This window comes from Mobula hypostoma, chromosome 21 (genome assembly GCF_963921235.1).
Source record: "Mobula hypostoma chromosome 21, sMobHyp1.1, whole genome shotgun sequence".
Lineage (NCBI taxonomy): Eukaryota > Metazoa > Chordata > Chondrichthyes > Myliobatiformes > Myliobatidae > Mobula > Mobula hypostoma.
This window is the reverse complement of record NC_086117.1, coordinates 13,265,098-13,286,293: the sequence shown is the minus strand read 5'-3', so window position 1 is coordinate 13,286,293 and position 21,196 is coordinate 13,265,098. Positions and strand designations below refer to the sequence as shown.

The 21,196-nt window shown below is 40.0% G+C and overlaps 1 protein-coding gene across 11 annotated transcripts in view; it reads left to right on the top strand.

The window, feature by feature from the left end:
• Window positions 1-21,196, top strand: part of LOC134359795 (disabled homolog 2-interacting protein-like) — a 609,971-nt gene that overhangs the window by 499,550 nt on the left and 89,225 nt on the right. For all 11 annotated transcript variants that reach the window (XM_063073440.1, XM_063073442.1, XM_063073438.1 and 8 more), the window contains 2 exons: window positions 6,448-6,546; window positions 14,341-14,895. In XM_063073440.1, the coding sequence (XP_062929510.1) occupies window positions 6,448-6,546; window positions 14,341-14,895 (654 nt within the window). The remainder of the gene's footprint in view (window positions 1-6,447; window positions 6,547-14,340; window positions 14,896-21,196) is intronic.

The window sequence follows — 21,196 nt, the reverse complement described above, 5'->3', positions numbered from 1 at the left end:
TGAAACTTGACACATAAAAATCCAACAGTTAGTAAAATTGACTTTCAACCAAATTCAAAAGTGCGTTTTCATGGAAGGCTGATTTCTAATTACTGCTTAGCTGTTAACCTCTCAGTTTTTACTGCTGCACAGTTTTATTAATCATTCAGCCTCATAAAGGGTTAAAGACATTCCGGGTGTTTTTTCTTCAGTAACAAATATCAAACATAAAGGACAGGTATTACTATAGAAATTTAATGAATTCATGCAAGGTTCTGCTAGCAGCATTATTACAGATGTTTTTCAGTAAACTCCTCCACTGAAGTATCAGCAGATAAAGCAAAAAAAAACAATATTGAATGTTCTTCCACCGATATCAGAATCAATAACTTACAGACCTGTATCTTTAGCTATTGCCAAGTTGTAAAAAGAAGTTCCTGGATTGGATACCAGCATATGATAAGTGAATTGTTTACATAGCCTGTACATTGTAAAGCTGGGGTTCCCAGCCTTGGCTAATGGCAGAGGTCCATGCCTTAATAAAGGTTGGGAACCCCCAAATGTAGAGGGTGGCAGATCGAATGCTTGCATGTGTTACAAAAGGCCTGGACTATAATGATGAGGAACAGCTTCTTGGGGGATCGGTTCAAAGTAAATTTTATTATATAGTACAAATCTGGCACCGGATACAAACCTGGGATTCATTTTTTCTGCAGGCATACGAGCAAATCTATAGAATTATATCCTTGTATTTGTGAGAAAGATAAAGAGCAAACAAATGAAACATTTTAATGAGATTTTTTTCTTTTATTAGCATATTCATCAGTTTTCAGGATTTTTTTTAATAGAAATTGCTATCTATAATATCAACCTATCAGCATTGGATATAGAAATTTATTCCTCATTTAACTAATCGTCTTAAATTATTTATGGAATTAGATCTTTTGGATTCAATAAAGCTACCTGAATTTCGGTGACCAAGGCTAATTTGATACTCAGATCCAACACTTGGGTCAATGTAATGTTTGCAGTAAATTCTTTTTGCTAAAAAAGATTATATTAGATTACTGCAGGATTAACAAAATGGACAGGATCTCCCATACCTTTTCCTGAATAGGGGATCCATTTACCTAGACCCCAGAGGTAAAACTAAAGGAATATTATTACAACTGGGTGTATACCGAGAGTGCACACACTCTATAACAGGATCAATAAAAGATCAACCAGAAGACAACAAACTGCGCAAATGCCAATATAAATAAATCACAATAAATAATGAGAACATGAGATAATGACAATCAAAGTGTAAGTTCTGCTACATCAATTTTAGCACACTTTATTACTCAAAATGTTTATTGCCTGAATTCCAACTTAAGGCCAATTTATACTTGTGTGTCAAATCGATACCATAGGTAAGGCATAGCCGTGTACCCTACCCAGTAGCTTGACGCACACCTCCCCAAAAATGTAACTACGCTTTCCATAAAGCTTTACAGACCTCCGAAATTATGGAGGACCCTATGCTTGCAGCCAGCTTGTAGCTAGCTGCTACAGCCTGTTGACTTCCACCTGAAGCTAAAACTCAAATGGTGATTGCCAATCTCTGCGTATACTTTGCGCACACTGATGCGAAATAAATGGTTGGAGACGATGAACCAAATCATCAAATCTACTTGCTGACATCCGAAAATACTTGAAATGCATTTCCTCGTCCATGTCTCTCAGTGGCCGGACAAGCGCGGAAAATTCACCCTCCTTCAGTTTTAGTCGCTATTGTTTGAAGTTTCAACACAAAGAAACCGAACACAGTGGCATAGAATCCCCACCACCAACTAGCGTTTTGGTGATGAATTGCAGAGCGACGCAGACACACCAATGCACAAGTATAAATGCTCACAACGGCATAGCCCACTCGCATAGGCTACAGCATAAGTTAGTACGCACAAGTATAAATTAGCCTTTACACAGAATTAGATTTGAAATATTTGAGAATTGTATATCATAAGGTAATTTATTAGTCCTGTCAAATGTAGAAATACATTTAGGCTTTAAGTTTGACAATCACCTGCCTGTTAGATCCCCCTAGTGCCCGTTATCCTTTGCTTTTGTTCTTGGTCCACAGTCCTCTCGGATTCCTTCTTCTCTAGCCCTTTGCCTCTTTTACCTATCGGCTCCCAGTTTCTTGCATCAATCCCCCTCCCCCACCCACTTGACTTCACCTATCACTTTCTAGCTTGTCGTCGTTCCTCTAGCACCTCACCCTCCCCCATGAACTTATTCTGACATCTTCCCTCTTTCCAGTCCTGAAGAAGGGTCTCGACCTGAATCATTGACTGGTTATTAATTTCCATTGATGCTGCCTGACCTGCTGAGTTCCTCCAGAATATTGTCTGTGTGTTGCTCTGGATTTCCAGCATCTGCAGAAAATAAGTTTGTCAAGACTCGTTGCTAAGAGGAAGGAATTTAAGTAAGTCCCTAGAAATCCAAGATATAGTTCTTCATTTTACTAACCTTATTCTGGTGCATCAGGTCCTGATGTTAGCCCATCCACCTATATGCAGAAGCTCTTTGATATATCTAAATTTATGAAGGGGTGGGCAATCCTGCCTACAAGTCTGTGACCTCCTCTTCACAAGTATGCACACTGTCAATACACACCCATTTTAAATGATATTCCTTTAGTTTTACCTCTGCTGTCTAGGTAAATTGATCTCCTTTCCAGGAAAAGGTATGGGAGATCTTGTCCATTTTGTTAATCCTGAGAATTCTAATATAATCTAATCAAATAGAATCTACTGCAAACATTGCATTGATCCAATTGTTGGACCTGGGTATCCAATTAGCCTTGGTCACCGAAATTCAGGTAGCTTCATTGAATTCAAAAGATCTAATTCCATAATCAGTTCAAGAAGATTAGTTAAATGAGGAATGAATTTCTATATCCAATGCTGATAGGTTGACATTATAGATAACAATTTCTATAGAAAATTCTGAAAACTGATGAATATGCTAATAAAAAAAATCTCATTAAAATGCTTCGTTTTCTTGCTCTTTATCTTTCTCACAAATACAAGGATATAATTCTCATTTGAAATGTATGATCCTTTATGCCTTTTATTCCTTTAGTGACAGGTGTTTCATCTTCCAGAGAGGGAGAGGACAGTCTGGCCTCTTGAGCTTTCCACAGCTGGCAATAATGCCACTTCTCTGTAGAGCAGATCTAAATGCTTTTCTGTCCTTCTGCTGTTAGATAATTTAACAAGCTTTATTACTTGAAGCAGTAGTGGACCCACTGAAGTAATGCCACCTATGGTGTAGATTTGGGTGTAAGGCACCAACCTGTAGTTGGGAGGACAGCCATGGGATCATCATTGCACCAACACAAAACTGTGCATCCACATTTTTATTTTGGAGAGATGGAAATGTCACCATGTTTCTAATCTGCTTATAGGCATGTGCAAAGGTAAGGATCTTCTGTGTTAGTTGGCAGCTAATGGGGAAAACTTACTAAATGAATTTCTGTCAATAAAATCAAGGAATCTAATTGCAATATTACATCACTTATTTGTGTTTAGTAGATGTGCATCATATTGGACTGCATCATATTTTACTTTTAAAAAACAGAGTACAACATAGCTCCACAACCATTTATTCACTTATGCAAATATTTAGTGCACTGTCTCACCTCGTCATTGTAACTCGGCTCGGACCTGTACCAGCTGCCTACTGAAGCATGCAAAGCTTCAAAACATCCTTTTTCCTACATAGGATAGACTGAACATCAATGGAAAGAAAACTTTAAATCGACATTTATTTAAAAAATATTCACACGTAATTTGTACCAGATTTGGATCATTTCTTTAGATTATCTGCTACTCTAGGTTATATGAAATCAATTAATGTAGAACTTTTATCTAAATCAGTTAATGCTCCAGCCTGTTGCTACTGCCGCAATGAATTAATGAAATTTCTTTTTCGGCTCTCCGTTGACGTAGCTTCTTACAAATAATTATTCTACTCTTGGGTCCCTTCATATCCATTTGCTTGAGTGAAGACATGGGTAAAGTGAGAATGTCTTGTATACAACACACACAAAATGCTGGAGGAACTCAGCAAGTCAGGCAGCATCTGTGGAAGGGAATATATAGTTAACGTTTTGGACTGAGGGCCTCCATCAGGGCAGGAAAGGGAGGAGGCAGAAGCCAGAATATGTAGTTGGGAGAGGTGAAGGAGGGCAAGCTGCTGGGTGAGACTGAGTGGGTGGGGGAGTGGTGTTAAAATAAGAAGCTGGGAGGGGGATAGGCTGAATGGTAAAGGGCTGAAGAAGAAGGAATCTAATAGGAGAGAATAGTGAGCTATGGAAGAAAGGGAAGCAAGAGGGGAACGAGAAGGAGGTGAGAAGAGAAAGGGTGAGAGAGTAATCAGAATCAGGTTTGATATCACCAACATATGTCATGAAATGTCTTTGCAGCAGCAGTACATTGTAATACGTACTAACAGGGAAAAAAAGTACTACAATTATATCTATGTATTAAATAGTTAAATAAGTAGTGTATAGAGATAAAAAGTAGTCTGCTAACGTTCATGGGTTCAGTGTCCTTTCAGAAATTGGATGGCAGAGGGAAAGAAGCTGTTCCTGAATTGTTGGGTGTGTGCCTTCAGGTTCCTGTACCTCCTTCCTGATGGTAGCAATGATCTGGGTAGAATGGGAAATGGGAAAATATCCCGTATACTGTCCACTTCATCCCTTGACTTGCGGTGAATTGAGTCCCGACAATCGGTTCACCAGTCAAGAGCTAAACCAGTCCTTATTTTTAAAAACTGCCTTCACTGGTTGTTATACAATAATGTTGAAGTGGGTAATACTGAGGATCTACTGATGAACTAGGAGTCGGGCAGTAAGATAACTTGTTTGATATTGTAGATACTCGTGAGTTTCTCAGTAGTAAGAGTGGATGAGTTCAACAGAAATAATGAATTGCGTTAATACTTGCTAATATTCAAATCTTATAAATCAATCCTATGTTCCTACTCTCTTATTAACAGGAAAAAACATGTAAAACAGCCTGGGGCTGACCTTAATTTCTTGCTTACACTCTTTTGTTCAGTCCTGATTATGCTCCTCAGACCATTTTTATGCGCAGCCTATTATGGTAATACATTATAATATTCTGTGCGATTTAATAAGCATCCCAGATTGCACATTATTTCTTACGCTGATGGGAGTGGGTTAATTGCATTCACAGATAGAATTTACACTCAACTGAATGTTCTCTTATTGATGAGGTGACTGTGTTTAAAAATAATAAAACGAAGGCCAGGGTACAGCAAAGCCATCATTTTCCTCCTGTGATCCTTTGGGAGAGTCATATATTCCTTTAGTTGTCAAGAAGGGATGAGGTCTTGATGCTGCTCATGCCAAGGACTTAAGCAGTGCGGGCACAAAAGACCTATTGTTCACTATTTTCCACATGTTGCACAGAACTACTAAATGCATTCAACAATATTCCACGTATTGATTATGCATCAGCCACGATGTTACTGGTTGGCACTGAATAGGGGCCCATGCGTTCCAGTTCCATATCTGTACATTTTCAGGATCTCAGCAGGACTGATGAGAATTTAAAAATGAATTTTGCTCATTTTAATTTAAAATGAAGGAAGGCCCATTAATCAACTTGACATGTTTAATTACAGGAAGCCATTGTTTTAAACTATTTCATTTCTGTAACAGATCCCTCACACTGGAATTGCATTCACTGTCTTGCTGTCATTTTAAACCACACAATTTTAGCTGCCCAAAGCAGCTACTGCTCATTACAAAACACTGGTGCTCTCTGTTCCTTTGGTGCTGTCACCCAAAGGTTTTGCTGCTTGGAGCATGGCTTTACCTTGAGTACTTGTGCCTCCAAGTAGACACTAATCATTAGTTTATGTCTTCAGGCATCTTGACTGAGTATAATTTTATCCTTGGCCAATTTTACACGTTCAGCAGGTGTTCCCGAAGAAGGTACAAAGGCTTATATGATCCTCTGTGGACAGTTCTGATTGTCCATCTGTAGCATTCCACGTGAAATCAGGATTGGAAAAAGCTGCAGAGGGTTGTGACTCAGCCGGCTCGAGTCTCCCCACCATTGAGGACATATTCAAAAGGGGATGCTTCAAGTAGGGGCATGGATTATCAACGACCCTCACCATCCAGGACATGCCCTCTTCTCATGACTACCACTGGGGAGGAGGTACAGGAGCCTGTACACTATATCAGTAATAGTAAACCTGTTTCTGATTCAGCTGCAGAAATACTAATTTGCAGGTCACAGAGGTATGGGGTACTGGCTATTTTTATTGCTTCTTAATAAAGTTATTTTTTAACTGATAGGGAACATATTGATTGGATTTGTGCAAAACATGAATTTTTAAAGGAAGTTTTGCACTAAGTGATATGAAATTAATTTACCTTTACTGCAGGTGACAACTTCAACAGGCAGCAAATGTTTCTCGTGCCGTTCAGTCGCAGAAAGAGATAAGTGGATGGAAAATCTCCGGCGGGCAGTGCAGCCAAATAAGGTAAGAGAATGGACAGGACGTTGCTGTCTTTTAGAGCTGTTTTTAGCTTGAAATAGTATCTAATTTTGATCCATACATGGAACAGTGTTTCAGGCTATTGTTGTTTAGACTGAGTTCTGCGTTTCCATGGAAACAATCATGAATATATACAGTGGATTCCAGTTAATTGGGACTTGTACATTTTGGCCCAATTAAGGAGCTGCCACAGTTAGCAGAAGTTAGAATAAGGACTCTGAGTCAATGAATGATTTTTATGTAAATAACTTTATTTTGTAATATTTCTGAATAAAGTATATTTTTGGAAAAACAAGTTAGAAGTTTCATAGAAATAGTTAAAAAGGTATATAAAAAAGACCAACTACCATTTAACTGAGTAAAGAATTATGAATTTATATAAAATATAGATTAAATTAGAATGCTACCAAAATTACTACAGTACTATAAAGCTGTATATTAGTTCCTAATAGTCATCAATGAAGCAATTCATCCAGTGTATGCTGACATATTCTTTTGATTAACTGTACTCAACCAAAGTCAGTGCAGGCACCTAGAACAGATAGTGGACTACCCTGAAACGATGCTTTCAATGATAGCGTCTTCCAAATCTTCATGTTCAAGATGATTGTCAATACCTTCAAATTCTTTCTATTTCTTAACTTGTTGAAGTAGTGAAATCATTTCATTTTCACTCTTGGCTGTTTCTGGCATCTCCATGCCTGAATGTTTGAAACCGCAGTGAGCGAAACAGTTTTGAATTGTCTTACTGTTTATTACTTGCCAACTATCAGTGACAAAAATCACTGCTTTTTGAACACAAACACGCAAATTATGCTATTTAAAAGCTTTGCTATAAGCATGGTGTAGTGACCAATGGACACATGACGTGCACGTGACTGAAGCTAGTTAGAAAATGGTCAGCAACCGTCTCCCGTCCCAGTTAGCAGAATAGTATAGTGGTCATAGTCATACTTTATTGATCCCGGGGGAAATTGGTTTTCATTACAGTTGCACCATAAATAATAAATAGTAATAAAATCATAAATAGTTAAATAGTAATATGTAAATTATGCCAGGAAATAAGTCCAGGACCAGCCTATTGGCTCAGGGTGTCTGACCCTCCAAGGGAGGAGTTGTAAAGTTTGATGGCCACAGGCAGGAATGACTTCCTATGACGCTCTGTGTTGCATCTCGGTGGAATGAGTCTCTGGCTGAATGTACTCCTGTGCCCACCCAGTACATTATGTAGTGGATGGGAGACATTGTCCAAGATGGCATGCAACTTGGACAGCATCCTCTTTTCAGACACCACAGTCAGAGAATCCAGTTCCATCCCCACAACATCACTGGCCTTACGAATGAGTTTGTTGATTCTGTTGGTGTCTGTTGGTTTATCTGGTATCCCAAATAAACAAAGGAAATCCCAGCTATTTTCTAGCTTTGTGTTCAAGAGTTGCCCCACATAAGTGACTGCCCTGATTAACCAATGGCCCAATTAACTGGAATCCACTGTAGTTGGTGATAGCAGTTGTCTTCAGCATGCTTGAGGTTCTCACTGTTTACCTGTTTTATGTCCTGCTTGCTGTCCATATTCATACTTTCTCCCATCACGCACTCTGAATGAGAAGTGAGTGTCACCTTTGGCCAGCAAGATCCAGCAAACCCCGAGACTGACATCAAAATGTCTCTGAGGCAAAGATGGCAGCAAACGTAAATAGTCAGGATCCCTTTTAAAGTCAGCAAGTCAATTTTGTAAAAGGTAATACAGATGTCTGCTCCCCACATTGTGCTACTTAACAGAACTCTCCACAAAACTTGTGCATTTCTTTTGCCGTAAACTAATACTGTGAATGTTCGACTGGGGGTATCGTTTAGAAACATAGAAACATAGAAAATAGGTGCAGGAGTAGGCCATTCGGCCCTTTGAGCCTGCACCGCCATTCAGTATGATCATGGCTGATCATCCAACTCAGAACCCTGTACCAGCCTTCCCTCCATACCCCTTGATCCCTTTAGCTGCAAGGGCCATATCTAACTCCCTCTTAAATATAGCCAATGAACTGGCCTCAACTGTTTCCTGTGGCAGAGAATTCCACAGATTCACCACTCTCTATGTGAAGAAATTTTTCCTAATCTCGGTCCTAAAAGGCTTCCCCTTTATCCTCAAACTGTGACCCCTCATTCTGGACTTCCCCAACATCGGGAACAATCTTCCTGCATCTAGCCTGTCCAATCTCTTTAGGATTTTATATGTTTATTTCTGGTGGTGATGATTCCATTCCAAGTTCAGGAGGTAGAATGTAGTTTTTGTGCCTCAGTGGATTGTGATGCCAGAAGTAAGTGGAATGGTCTCACGCCTCATGGCTAGACTGTGCTCAGAAGTCAGATTAGGGCCTGACTATTGTGTTAGAGAAACATGAAAAGGAAACAGCGATCATTGGAAGTATAAAGCAAAAATAGACATTATGCACATTCCCTTTCTGCCAATTTATGCTGATGTGTTTGCTTGAAAGCAACTTAATGACACAACAAGAGCAAATTGACTATACAGCCGAACATATTGAGATGAAGTAAAAATATAATCTGTTCTGCAGCCTACTAAACATAAACAGGCCATTACTGGGGTATTGACTAACTAAACATAAAAGAAATCAGCAGTTAAGTACTTTATGGTTTGATTTCAAAAATTGTTTGAATTGTGCATTGATTTCCAATTTCATTATGTACAACATTATTTGTATGTCCTGAAAATGTCTCCGAGCATAACTTCCATGTCCTTTATGTGTTTCATTCCATTTTTAGCTTGGATTGTAAATATGGAATTGTATTTAGCTTTCTATCATTAATGTACTAGCAATGTCCTCCTATGTGAACAATTGAAGTTCTAATATTGCAATTGGTCAACATTTCAGGTCAAATCAAGTTTATTGACGTTTAACTATATACGTGTATACCGTCAAATAAGACAACTTCTCTGGATGAGGGTGTAAAGCACTGTAGTACACATAACACACATATAACAAAGTAAGGATAAAATCTACAGATGAATTACACATAAGTAAACAAAATAAAATGCATAAATTAGATATTGTAGGGTACAGAACAGATTAACCAGTGAATGTGATGCAGCAGGGAGTTCAGAAGGCTAATGGCCTGAGGGAAGAAACTGTTTCCCTTAGTCATAGTCGTACTTTATTGATCCCGAGGGAAATTTGGTTTTGTTACAGTTGCACCAACCAAGAACAGAGTATAAATCTGACTGCTCTTGTTTTTATGCATCAGAGTATCCTAGTAGAAAGTCAAAGAAGATGCTGGATGGATGGGTGGGGTCCTTGATAATACTAAGGACCCTGCGTGTGTAGCACTCCTGATAAGTGGCCCCGATGGATGGTAGGGAGAACCTTATGATTCTCTCGGCCATTCTCCCAGTCCTTTGTAGGGACTTCCAGTACAATGCTTGGTTGTTCCCATACCAGATGGAGATACAGCTTGTCAGGACGCTGTCAATGGTGCTTCTATATAATTCAGTTAAGATGGTGGTGGGGAGAATTTCATTTGCCTCAATCTCCTTAGGAAATGGAGGTGCTCCTGTGCCACCTTGTTCAGGGAAATGATATTGAAGGACCCGGGGAGGTTATCTGTAACGTGAGCACAGGAACTTGATGCACATTAACTCTCTATGATGGAGCCATGTATTTGTAGAGGGGGATGGTTCACCTGCACTTTCCTGAAGTCCACAATGATTTCTTTGGTCTTCGCCACCTTGCGACTTAGGTTCTTCTTCTCACACCAGCCCACTAGCTGCTCCACTTCCTGTCTATTCCAACTCATCATCACTGTTGACAAGGCCAACCACTGTGGGGTCGTCCTCAAACTTGATGACATGGTTTGAGCTGAATCCTGTGACACAGTCACGTGCCAGCAGTGTGAACAGCAGAGGGTTGAGCACACAGCCAGTGCTCAGCGTAATAGACACTAGACAATAGGTGCAGGAGTAGGCCATTCGGCCCTTCGAGCCAGCACCGCCATTCACTGTGATCATGGCTGATCATCCACAATCAGTATCCAGTCCCTGCCTTATCCCCATAACCTTTGATTCCGCTATCTTTAAGAGCTCTATCCATCTCTTTCTTGAAAGCATCCAGAGACTTGGCCTCCACAGCCTTCTGGGGCAGAGCATTCCATATATCCACCACTCTGTCTGGGTGAGACGTTGCTGCTCACACAGACAGACTGTGGCAGTCTGTATAAGATTTCCCTCAAACAAGGCATGTGTACTTAACAGCACATCATCTACTGCACTAGACCCTGAAACAAACTTTATTTGCAGTTGGGAGTTAACAGATCTATCAGAAAATGATTTAAGTTAGATGTTGTAATTCTCTTTGTCATTCTTCTTCAAGAGTTTTATTATAATTTATTTGAATCCCCTTGAGCTTCAGCAATGTAAAACAGATTCTAAACAAATGCTGGCCCACTGCCAAAGAGCTCCATATTTTGAATAATTTCCTGAGGTCTTATTATGTAGAACAAACCTGGACTGCAGCAGAAAGTGAAGGAGTTTTGTCGAGGTTGAACATAATCAGGTGCTCAGCATGTCAATAGGTGCAAAGTAATTGGACCATTCCTCCAGAGCTATTTCTCCCTCGGTCCCTCCCTCCCTCCCTCCCCAATCTGTGACATATCCCCTACCTTGCAACCAAGGATCAGCAGTGATAAATCTGGCTGTAAGCTTGTACAAAAGCTATCACAGCCTGTAGTTTTTCCTGCCCGTTGTTAAAATGGCAGTGTTGGGGAGATAAATAATTTTACATGGCTTAAAATCTTTATGGAAATAGTTTATGAAATTACCCTAATTTAAATGTTTGGCTTCCTGAAGAGTCTTGCACACATTATGCACTTCAAAGAACTCAGCTCCAATCCCAAATATCAAAGGGTAGTAATTAGATATGTTTATTTTTCTAAATGATGCTATTCTTCATTTAGTAACTGGAAGGCCAAGTACTGACAAAGGCACATCACTTACAGATCAGATTCACTTTAAATGCCATAGCCAACAAGTCTCTTTTCCATCTCGATTCAGCACTATCTGCCTGAACCAGTGTTTAGCAAAGTGCCCTTAATCCTAATTTAGTAACTGCAACCATCCACTTTTCTGGATGAGACTCCTGAAATTATGTCATTCATATGCAATATCCTTTTGGACCATCATAGGGGGAATTAGACCACATGGTTTTAACCATCTTGAGCAAATCAGTTCTTCAAAGTTGAGACTGAATTAGTACCCCAATAAAATAAGTCCATACCTGTTTGTTAGACCTGTGCATCTCCCCACCCCCATCCCTCTCTGATCCAATATAGATGTTGCAGTATTTGCCGAGCTTGGCAAATAGCTTGCCAGCCTTTCATCACCAGTTGAGGTGACATCCTCAGCGTACAGTTGTTGGTGTTTCTCTCTGGGAGTGTTCACGTTTATATAGACAACCCATTCGCTTGACTGGGTCCTGATTGGCTACCCCTTCAGTTGATCTTTGAATTCTATTGGCTGTCATTTCCTTGGCTCATAGGGGCTCATAGATGGCATCTATTTTGATGTGTTTGTTTACAGAATTATCAGAAGAGAATCACGCATCTAAAAACTCTCATACCTGCTTCAGTATGGAGTCATGATTCACTGTCCCTGATCTTGGTATGTGAAGACAGGGGAGGATACCACTCTAAGTGGGACACCACACCATGGAGGTTCTGGCACAGGCAAACACGAAGAAGGCATGAGAATTTTTGGAAACATGGTTCTCTTCTGATAACTCTGCAAGTAAACATTTGAAAATAGGCACCATCTAAAACCACTAAGAGCCAAAGAGCCAACAGAATTCAAATGTCAACTGAAGGGGTAGCCAATCAGGACTGAGTCAAGCGAATGGGTTGTCTATACGAACACGAGCAATCCCAGAGAGAAACACCAACAATTGCGCACTGAGGATGTCACGTCACCTGGTGATGAAACGTCTGCAAGCTAATTGCCAAGCTCGGCGAACACTGTAACTTCAAACGCCTCAACCCGAGCTACCAATGTTCACCACCATCCTAAATGTTGACAGTCCCTGGGTTATGTAGAGGTTCCTTTCCTGAGGACTGTCTGTTAGTTGGTTTCTCCGTGAGTCACAAAGTCGTACAACACAGAAATGGGCCCTTCAGCTAGCTACTTCATGCCATCCAAGATTCTCATCCTATTTAGCGGGTTCATATCCCTCTAAATCGTTCCTATCCAGGTACCTGTTCAAATGCCTTTTAAATATTGTTAACGTACCTACTTCAACCACTTTAGAGACATCCATTTACTACAGTTTCGTATCACTCTACCTGCTGTCATTCCACTGAATATTCACCATAACACTACCCTAATTAAACTACACTGTATCCAATGTTAATGAATATCTTGAAACATTATTATTATTGCTAACTTGAAAAATGACTTCAAAAATATACATGGGAGAATTAATACTGATTTCCACAAATCTTGTCACTCAACCTGGTGAGCTCTTGTACTTTGCTTCCACCCTTCTGATTTAACAGTTTTCCTGCAAAGTTCATAATGAGGGCCCCAGTCCACCACCTCACTGACGCCCAGAGCCACTTCGTTTCTAGGTCATGACCAGCCCTACCCCCCTCTTGTTCCTGAACTCATTCCTGACGATATGCAAAGCCTTTGGGCCTTGGATGCTTCCTAAGTTTACAGTAACAAACTCACGACTGAAATGTCATTAGCACGCAGCTGCTATGGCCATCTGCTTCAATGAAATCCAGGGAAACCAAATTAAATAAATCTGATCATTTGTGGCTTAGTAGGAGTGATATTGCCTCTGAAAGCAGTCTGCACCAGAAGCGTCTAACTGGATAACTAATCTTTCTTGGAGAAAGACTGCCGTTTCAGTGACACTTAATGTTTCTGAAGTTTCCTAGCAATCCATTTATTTTTGTAATGGGTGATAACTATATTTTTGATAATCCATCTCAGGAGAGAAATTGTTCACATTTTTAAAAAAGGTATTACACCAAAGGACGTGCTGATTCCATAAAGGGGTTGGGCATTAGCCCAGCAATAGGTAGGGGATGGCCAAATGCAGGCTGGTAAAAGTTCAAAGTCAAAGTAAAATTAAAATTTATACTCACTTGAGATACATTTTCTTGCAGACATTGACAGGAAAATAAAATAATACCATCCAGTTTACAAAAAACTATACATAAACAAAGACTGACAAATAATCAATGTGCAAAAGAAGACAAATTGTGCAAATAAACAAAAAAAAGTCCATGAGTCAGACATATAGAGTCCTTAAAAGTGAGATTGTACATCGTAGAATCAGTGTCACTTGGCCCAGAGATGAAACTGCGAAACCCGGAGGGCTGACAAGAAAGCAAACACTGATTACTGCACAGAAACCGTGCTTTAAAAATAGACTTTTATCTCTCTGTTGGGAGTGAATTATACTCTTCATCCAGTTGTGTAAGTTAATGCTATTTAACCAGATGGTTAATCAAGATCTGCAAGATCTAGATGGTTCATTCTTCTTTGCAACTAGGAGTAATATCAGAAAGCAAATTGCATTAATAAAAAGGGGGTTTATTTTTAAGTTATCAAACTGATCATAATTGCAGAGTATGATAATTTAGTAGATGCAAATTACTGATATTACATTGGTCTTAAATTGACTAAGAATAGACCCCAACAATGAGTAAATTACAATTGTAGCCATAAAGGGTTCCTGCACTTAACCTTTTCCTGTGTCATTTTAGGATAACAGCAGACGAGTGGAGAACTTGCTCAAACTATGGATTATTGAAGCCAAGGACCTGCCAGCCAAGAAAAAGTACTTTTGTGAACTCTGCCTTGATGACACATTGTACGCACGGACTACCTGCAAGCTGAAAACGGACAATGTTTTCTGGGGAGAGCACTTTGAATTCAGTAACCTGCCCACAGTAAAAAACATTACAGTGCACTTGTACAAAGAGACTGATAAGAAGAAAAAGAAAGATAAGAATAATTATGTGGGTCTGGTAAATATTCCTATAGCAACTGTGACGGGGCGACAGTTCCTAGAGAAATGGTATCCTGTGAGCGTGCCCAATCCCAGCAAGGGCAAATCAGCAGGTCCCATGATTCGAATCAAATCTCGCTACCAGAGCATGAGTATTCTTCCAATGGAGCTCTACAAAGAGTTTGCTGAATACATTACGAACAACTACATGCTGATGTGCACGGTGCTAGAACCTGTGCTGAGCGTGAAGAGTAAGGAAGAGATGGCTTGTGCATTGGTACACATTCTACAAAGCACTGGGAAGGCCAAGGTAAGCTCCTAGGTTGCAAACATTATTGCTTTTTCTCTGTTTAATAAGGACACACTGCTGCTTCAGCGAAAAGAACCAATATAGAGATTAGGTTTGGTAAAAAATGTGGGGCGGGTGGGGTTGGAATATAAAAGAAAAACAATTTTTGGCAGGTCAAAAGACTGAAAGGTTGGAATTGAGACCTCCAATAGGGCCGACTCGTCATTTGTGTAAATGTGCCAAAACATTGCTTCATCGTAACTTCAGTCCTTTCTATATATCTGCCTTATTCAATTTATTTATTAAATTAGCTTATCTCATTACATAAAGCATAGCAGCAACCATAATAACAGGTAGTGATGGGAACAATGAGCTAAATGTATTATAGTGTCTTCTAAATTTAGCCCCTGGGTTTGGAGTGAATGCCACAAATATTGGTAGAAATTTGCTGCATTCTATTTAGTGTAGTGTTTTGAACCCTGTCAATGAAGATCTGTGACAAAGACCCTGGAAAATCTGGACCTCTTTCCATTCTTCAGGAGTTATCTTTAAATTAAATCAAATTCACCTCTGCCTTCAGAAAATCAGCGTGATCATTGACCATCTGAGGAAAGGAGTGTTTGAAGATCCACACTTTAGACTTGGCTCAAAGTTGATGGTCCATTAGGGAAACAGTGATCTTCACCCTTATTGGAGGCTTCTGAGATATTGACTACATGTCATAGGCACTTAGAAGCAATGGAGAGGTACCACCAATGCTACCTCCACAAAATCTTCCAAATCTACTGGTGGGAGAAGCATCTACTCCCAGACCAACATCCCTAGCAATGAGATTCTAATTGCAGAAATCCAGAATTTGAACCCATGTAGACAAGCAGTTGGTCAATACCAGGTGTTCCCAACCTGAGATTCACAGACCCCTTGCTTAATGGTATTGGCCCATGGCATTAAAAAGGTTAGAAACCCCTGGTCCACCCTGTTAAGAGATTAGTAGGATTGTCAGAGGAAAATATGCATGTCTACAAAGCCTGCAAGAGGTAGCTTGGGGTGTAATCTCCCTCTAAAATGCGAGCTAGACTTTTTTCCTGCCCAAGGATGGTGTGGAAGTACTGCTTAGCCATATCCATTGGTTCCAGGTTTGACATATATGCACTAATTGTAGCACACCCATTCCACACTGGAGTGACCCTGAAAATCTTGTGCAGCTCTTCAGAGGGCCTGAATAGTGTATTCCTGGTGGCAGTCTCATTGTGTGAAACTTCTTCTGTCCCCCTACCAAATCTTCATTAATCCTGAATCTGGGAGCTCAAAATAGGCGAGCTGCATTCGGGATGGCACTGAGGACCTGGGGCTCCTTCATCAAAAGTATGCAGAAGCCCAGCAGCAACAGCAGACAGTAGGAGCCTCATTTAAAAAAAAGACATCTAGCTGCTGCATCAAGTATCTCCTGCCTTGCCTGTGGCAGAGTCCTGACAGGTCACCTCAGATTTCGAGTGGGAGGAGCTCATCCTCAACACTGAGGGACTACCCAAGCAGTAGGGCAGCACGGTAGTGTAGCAGTTAGCACAAGGCTATTACAGTACCAGCAACCCGGGTTCAATTCTGCAAGGAGTTCATACTTTCTCTCCGTGACCATGTGGGTTTCCCCCAGGTCCTCCAGTTTCCTACCCCAATCCAAAGATGTACCTGTTAGTAACTTAATTGTTCAGATGGGTGTAATTGGGCATGCAGGCTCATTGTTACAGTATTGTATCACTAAGTAAATAGTTAATGTAATGATGAACTTTTACAGCATTTCTTGAAACTAGCTGATTAAACTACTTGTCAGCGAGATAACTCAAAAGAATGAAACGGATCATATAAAAAAAAATTGGATTTATCCACCATCAATTAAACATTGGATTATAAAGTTGCACTAATTCATGGCAGCAATATTTTCTGGAGTTTAAGTAATGCAAATGAAATGTGTTCCATTTAACAGAATTATTAATGGTGCTATTAAAAAGATTTGTACAGGAATGGTGCCATTTTCAAGCAGGCAGATTGGTGGACTGTTTTGCTAAGATGTACAAGTCAATATGAGAAAAGTAAATTCAGCTCCTGTGGAGGAATTTGAAGCTTTTGTGTCATCTTCAGTTGTGTTAGTAATTGATTATATTCTGACAAGCTTCTTCCTCATTATCTGCATCACTTCTTTATTATTGAAAATGTGCCGACATTCAGTTGGAGATCATTAATATTGCTGATAAAGATGACTTGTATTACCAGGCATTGAAATTATTTATTGCATTGTTCTTTACTAAGGGATTACTTCATGGTTCTAGCCTAACTGTAGTCGAATTCTTAGGTTTCCAAAATATTCACTCTTTCTAACATCTTTAAGGATTCTGATCTGTTCACAACATGAGTAATTTGTGCATTGAGTTGGTGTTTAGGCTACAGCCACATCCTTTTCTTAGCCAGCAAATTTAACATATGTAAGAATGTTTCAGAGTAATGAGTGCATCTTCCCACTTTTGTGGAACTGTTCTTCATAACAATGAAGAAATATGAACCTGTCTCATGCAGAATGATTCAAGCAACAAGCTGTCACTTCTTCCAACTTCCAAATCACTGAGCAACTTCAGTGCAGTTTTGAGCCCATGATCTAAGTTTACTCTAGTGCAGGACTGAAACTATTCTCTGTTGTCAGGATTATGTTTGATGTGATGCTTGGATCTATTTTCCTGTTAGGTATGATGTAAAGCTGATCTATAGTAGGATCTGTGATTTATATAGAACGTATGATCTATAGTCTATATAGTCACTTCTGTGAAGATCAAACAGTGTTTTCAACGTTCATCTTAATCCAAAACATCAAAAATGGTACCTCACACAAAAATTGCTGGTGAATGCAGCGGGCCAGGCAGCATCTATAGGAAGATGAAGGGTCGAAACGGCGACTGTACCTCTTCCTATAGATGCTGCCTGGCCTGCTGTGTTCACCAGCAATTTTTGTGTGTGTTGCTTAAAATTCCAGCATTTGTAGATTTCCTCGTGTTTGCGTTTTTAAAAATGGTACCTGCTCGTTTATCCCTCTCATAGAACTAATTATTTACCTAAGTATCAACATAACTTCTGCTCTCCTCCCAAACAACAGCTTACTGTTTTGTTTGTATTAAAAATATAAAAGTGGTGGGATGCGGGTTTCAAAAAAAGGGTTTGCATAAGTGAAGCAGTCAGGTTACACCTATAGGGAAAGGGTGAATAGACATACTGTCCTTTATTTTGAAAAGAGATAGGGGAAGCTTTTAGAGATATTTAAAATGGTGAAAGAGCTTGATAAAAAGACTGTGGAAAATTTCTACAGCTGTAGCGTGCAGAGCATTGTGACTGGTGCGGAGGCTCCAGTGTGCAGGATCATAAGGGGCTGCAGACGGTTGGAAACTCAGTCATCTCTATCACAGACACAAACTTCTCCACCATCACGGATGTCTTCATGAGGAGATGCCTCAAGAAGGTGGCATCCATCATTAAGGCCCCTCACCACCATCAGGGAGGAGGTACCGGATGCTGAAAAAAATATATCCAATGTTTCTGGAACAGCTCGTTTCTCTCTGCTGTTAGATTTCTGAACAGTCCATGAGCACTCACTTGCTTTTCCTCTTTTCCACAAATTTTTGAAAGATTAAGAAATATAAAGAGCAGCTTTAATTGTCACGTGGACATTGAAACATACAGTGAGCTGCATCTTTCGTATCAATGACCAACACAGCCCGAGAATTTGTTGGGAGCTGGCAAGTGTCACCAAGCTCTTGGCACCAACATAGCATGTCTTCAACTTACTAACCCTAACCTGTGCATCTTTGGAATGTGAGAGGAACTGGAAGTAATTTTTTGTCTTATACTGAACTGCTGCCACAAAACAACAAACTTCATGACATGTGTCAGTGATATTAAACTGATTCTGAATTACAGTGATCCCGTGTGGGGATGAGCAAAGCCAGAGGCCACATGTGGCCATTTGAGAAATCAGATAGATATTTCAAAAGCAACTTTATTACTCTGGGAGTGGTAAGAATATAGAATTCACTATCGCAGGGAAAGGTTGCTATAGATACCAATAATGTTATCTATGACTATGAAGCAAAACTGTTCCACCGTGTTTCATATGAGTCATGTTGCATAAGAGTATCATCAAAGAAAGATAATTGACATCAAAGAACAGAAAGAAGAGGTGCAGGTACAATCCCTGGGCAATATATATATAAGGTGCTATGCTAGTGTGACGCCTTATATATGTACATAACCTGGGGATTGTCCCTGTACCTCTTACAGCTCAGGGTGTTGATGTTCAGAGTACAATTCCAGAGCTGTCTGTCAGTTTGTATGTTCTCCCTGTGACTGTGTGTGTTTTCTCCGGGTGCTTTGGTTTCCTCCCACAGTCTAAAGACATACCGGTTAGCAGGGTAACAGGTCATTGTAAATTGTTCTGTGATTAGGCTAGGGTTAAATAGGTGGGCAGCCATGGCTTTTTGGGCCAGAAGGACCTGCTCCATGCTGTATCAGTAAGTAAAGTAAAATAAAGAATAAAATGTAAAGTTCTGTCCTTGACAACCATCAGTAACATTTCTCTAAGTCAGAAATATCTGTATTCTTCAGCTGCCAATATCATGCCACTCTACCAACACTTAATATAGTTTCATTTCATGAAATTTTCCCTCTAATGCTACCCATAATTAAAACAAATGGAATATATACTCTGTCCCATCATTAATGAAATATTCTTTATTATTGCCATCTTGAAAAAATCTTTAAAATATATGGGAGTGTTTGTGTAGAGTCAGATTGTCATAAGTTGGGACATTCTCATACTGGCAAACTCCTATATTAAGGCAGATGATTAAAAACTTGAAGAATGTACATGTTTTTCTTTAAAGAGCATCTTAAAAGGGGCAAAACAAGTAGAGAGCTGAAGAGGGTGTGGGAGGGATATCTAGGCTTAGGATCTGGTGGTTTATAGATACGGTCACCATTGGTGAAGCAGTTGAACTCAGGGATGCACAGTGGACTAAAGATGATAAGAAAGTGATGCCATAGAGGGACTTGAAAAGACTGGTGAGAATATTAAAAGAAGGTTGGTCAGCAACCCCATAGTTGATATCAGAGAATGAGACTTCTCTAGCATGGACCAGTCAAGTCTCCAGAGTACAATGTGATGGATGACTTTTCAGAAACAAGTGATCAGAGTTGGAGAGAGACAAATAATGTTAAAGTGGTGGAAATATATTGTGATAACAGCTCGGATATGAAAAGCTAAATCTAACATGGTCATTTCTGACACCATATCTGGTTTGATCTCCAACTGCTGTCAGAGGGCAGATGAAGCTGATGCGTGGGAAACAGGGTTTTGACAGAGATTGAGGACAATGACTTTGTCCTTCCCAGTATTTGGTTGCTGGAAGCTCTTGCTCATTTTGTATGAAGGGTGACTGGCTTATCCCCTTTCAGGAATTAATGAAATAGCAGGCTCTTCCACAGATGAGGTATCTAACTAGGTTGGCAGGTGGGGAGCCTGTGAGGTGGTACACACCTTCAACAACTTCTGCATATTCCCAGAATGTGGACTTGAGGTTCAGATACTTCTTCGAATACTGATCGTCCAATTTCAAAGTTCAAAGTGAATTTATTTTCAAAGTACATGTATGTCACCATACCCTGCCCTGAGATTCATTTTCTTGCAGGCATTCACAGAAGAAATTTCTGTGCCAGAAATTCCTCACTCTCAGTGGAGTTTCTTCAAGCAGGCTTAGAGCATATCCTTAAATAGTTTCTGCTCTATCCACAGCTGACTGAACGTGGCTAGGCCATCTGTGGTGGGGATGTTAGCCTGGGAGAAGGTACTGATGTTGGTTTACTTGTTGGTTCAGTGAATTTGGAGGATTATGGAAATATTATTTATGCAATACTCCATGGCTCTGTTCCATCTCTCCAGTGCCTTGAGAGGTCTGTGAGAGATAATCCAAGTCATAGAAGCAAGCAGGGATCATTGGAGGCTGGTAAACCATGCATTTTGTTTCAAGTCTTGATCTTCAAATGGCCTGTATCCAGTATGTTTATTTATTTAGTGATGCAGCACAGGGCAGGCCCTTCGAGTTAGGCCAACCCAGCAACTCTTACAAACCCAATTTACCCTAACATAATCACTGGACAATTTACAATGACCATTTAACCTACCCAGTACGTCTTTGGACCGTGGGAGGAAAACCAGAGGACCCAGAGAAAACCAACGTGTTCCACAGGAAGGACATTCAGAGACTCCTTACAGAACGGCACCAGAACT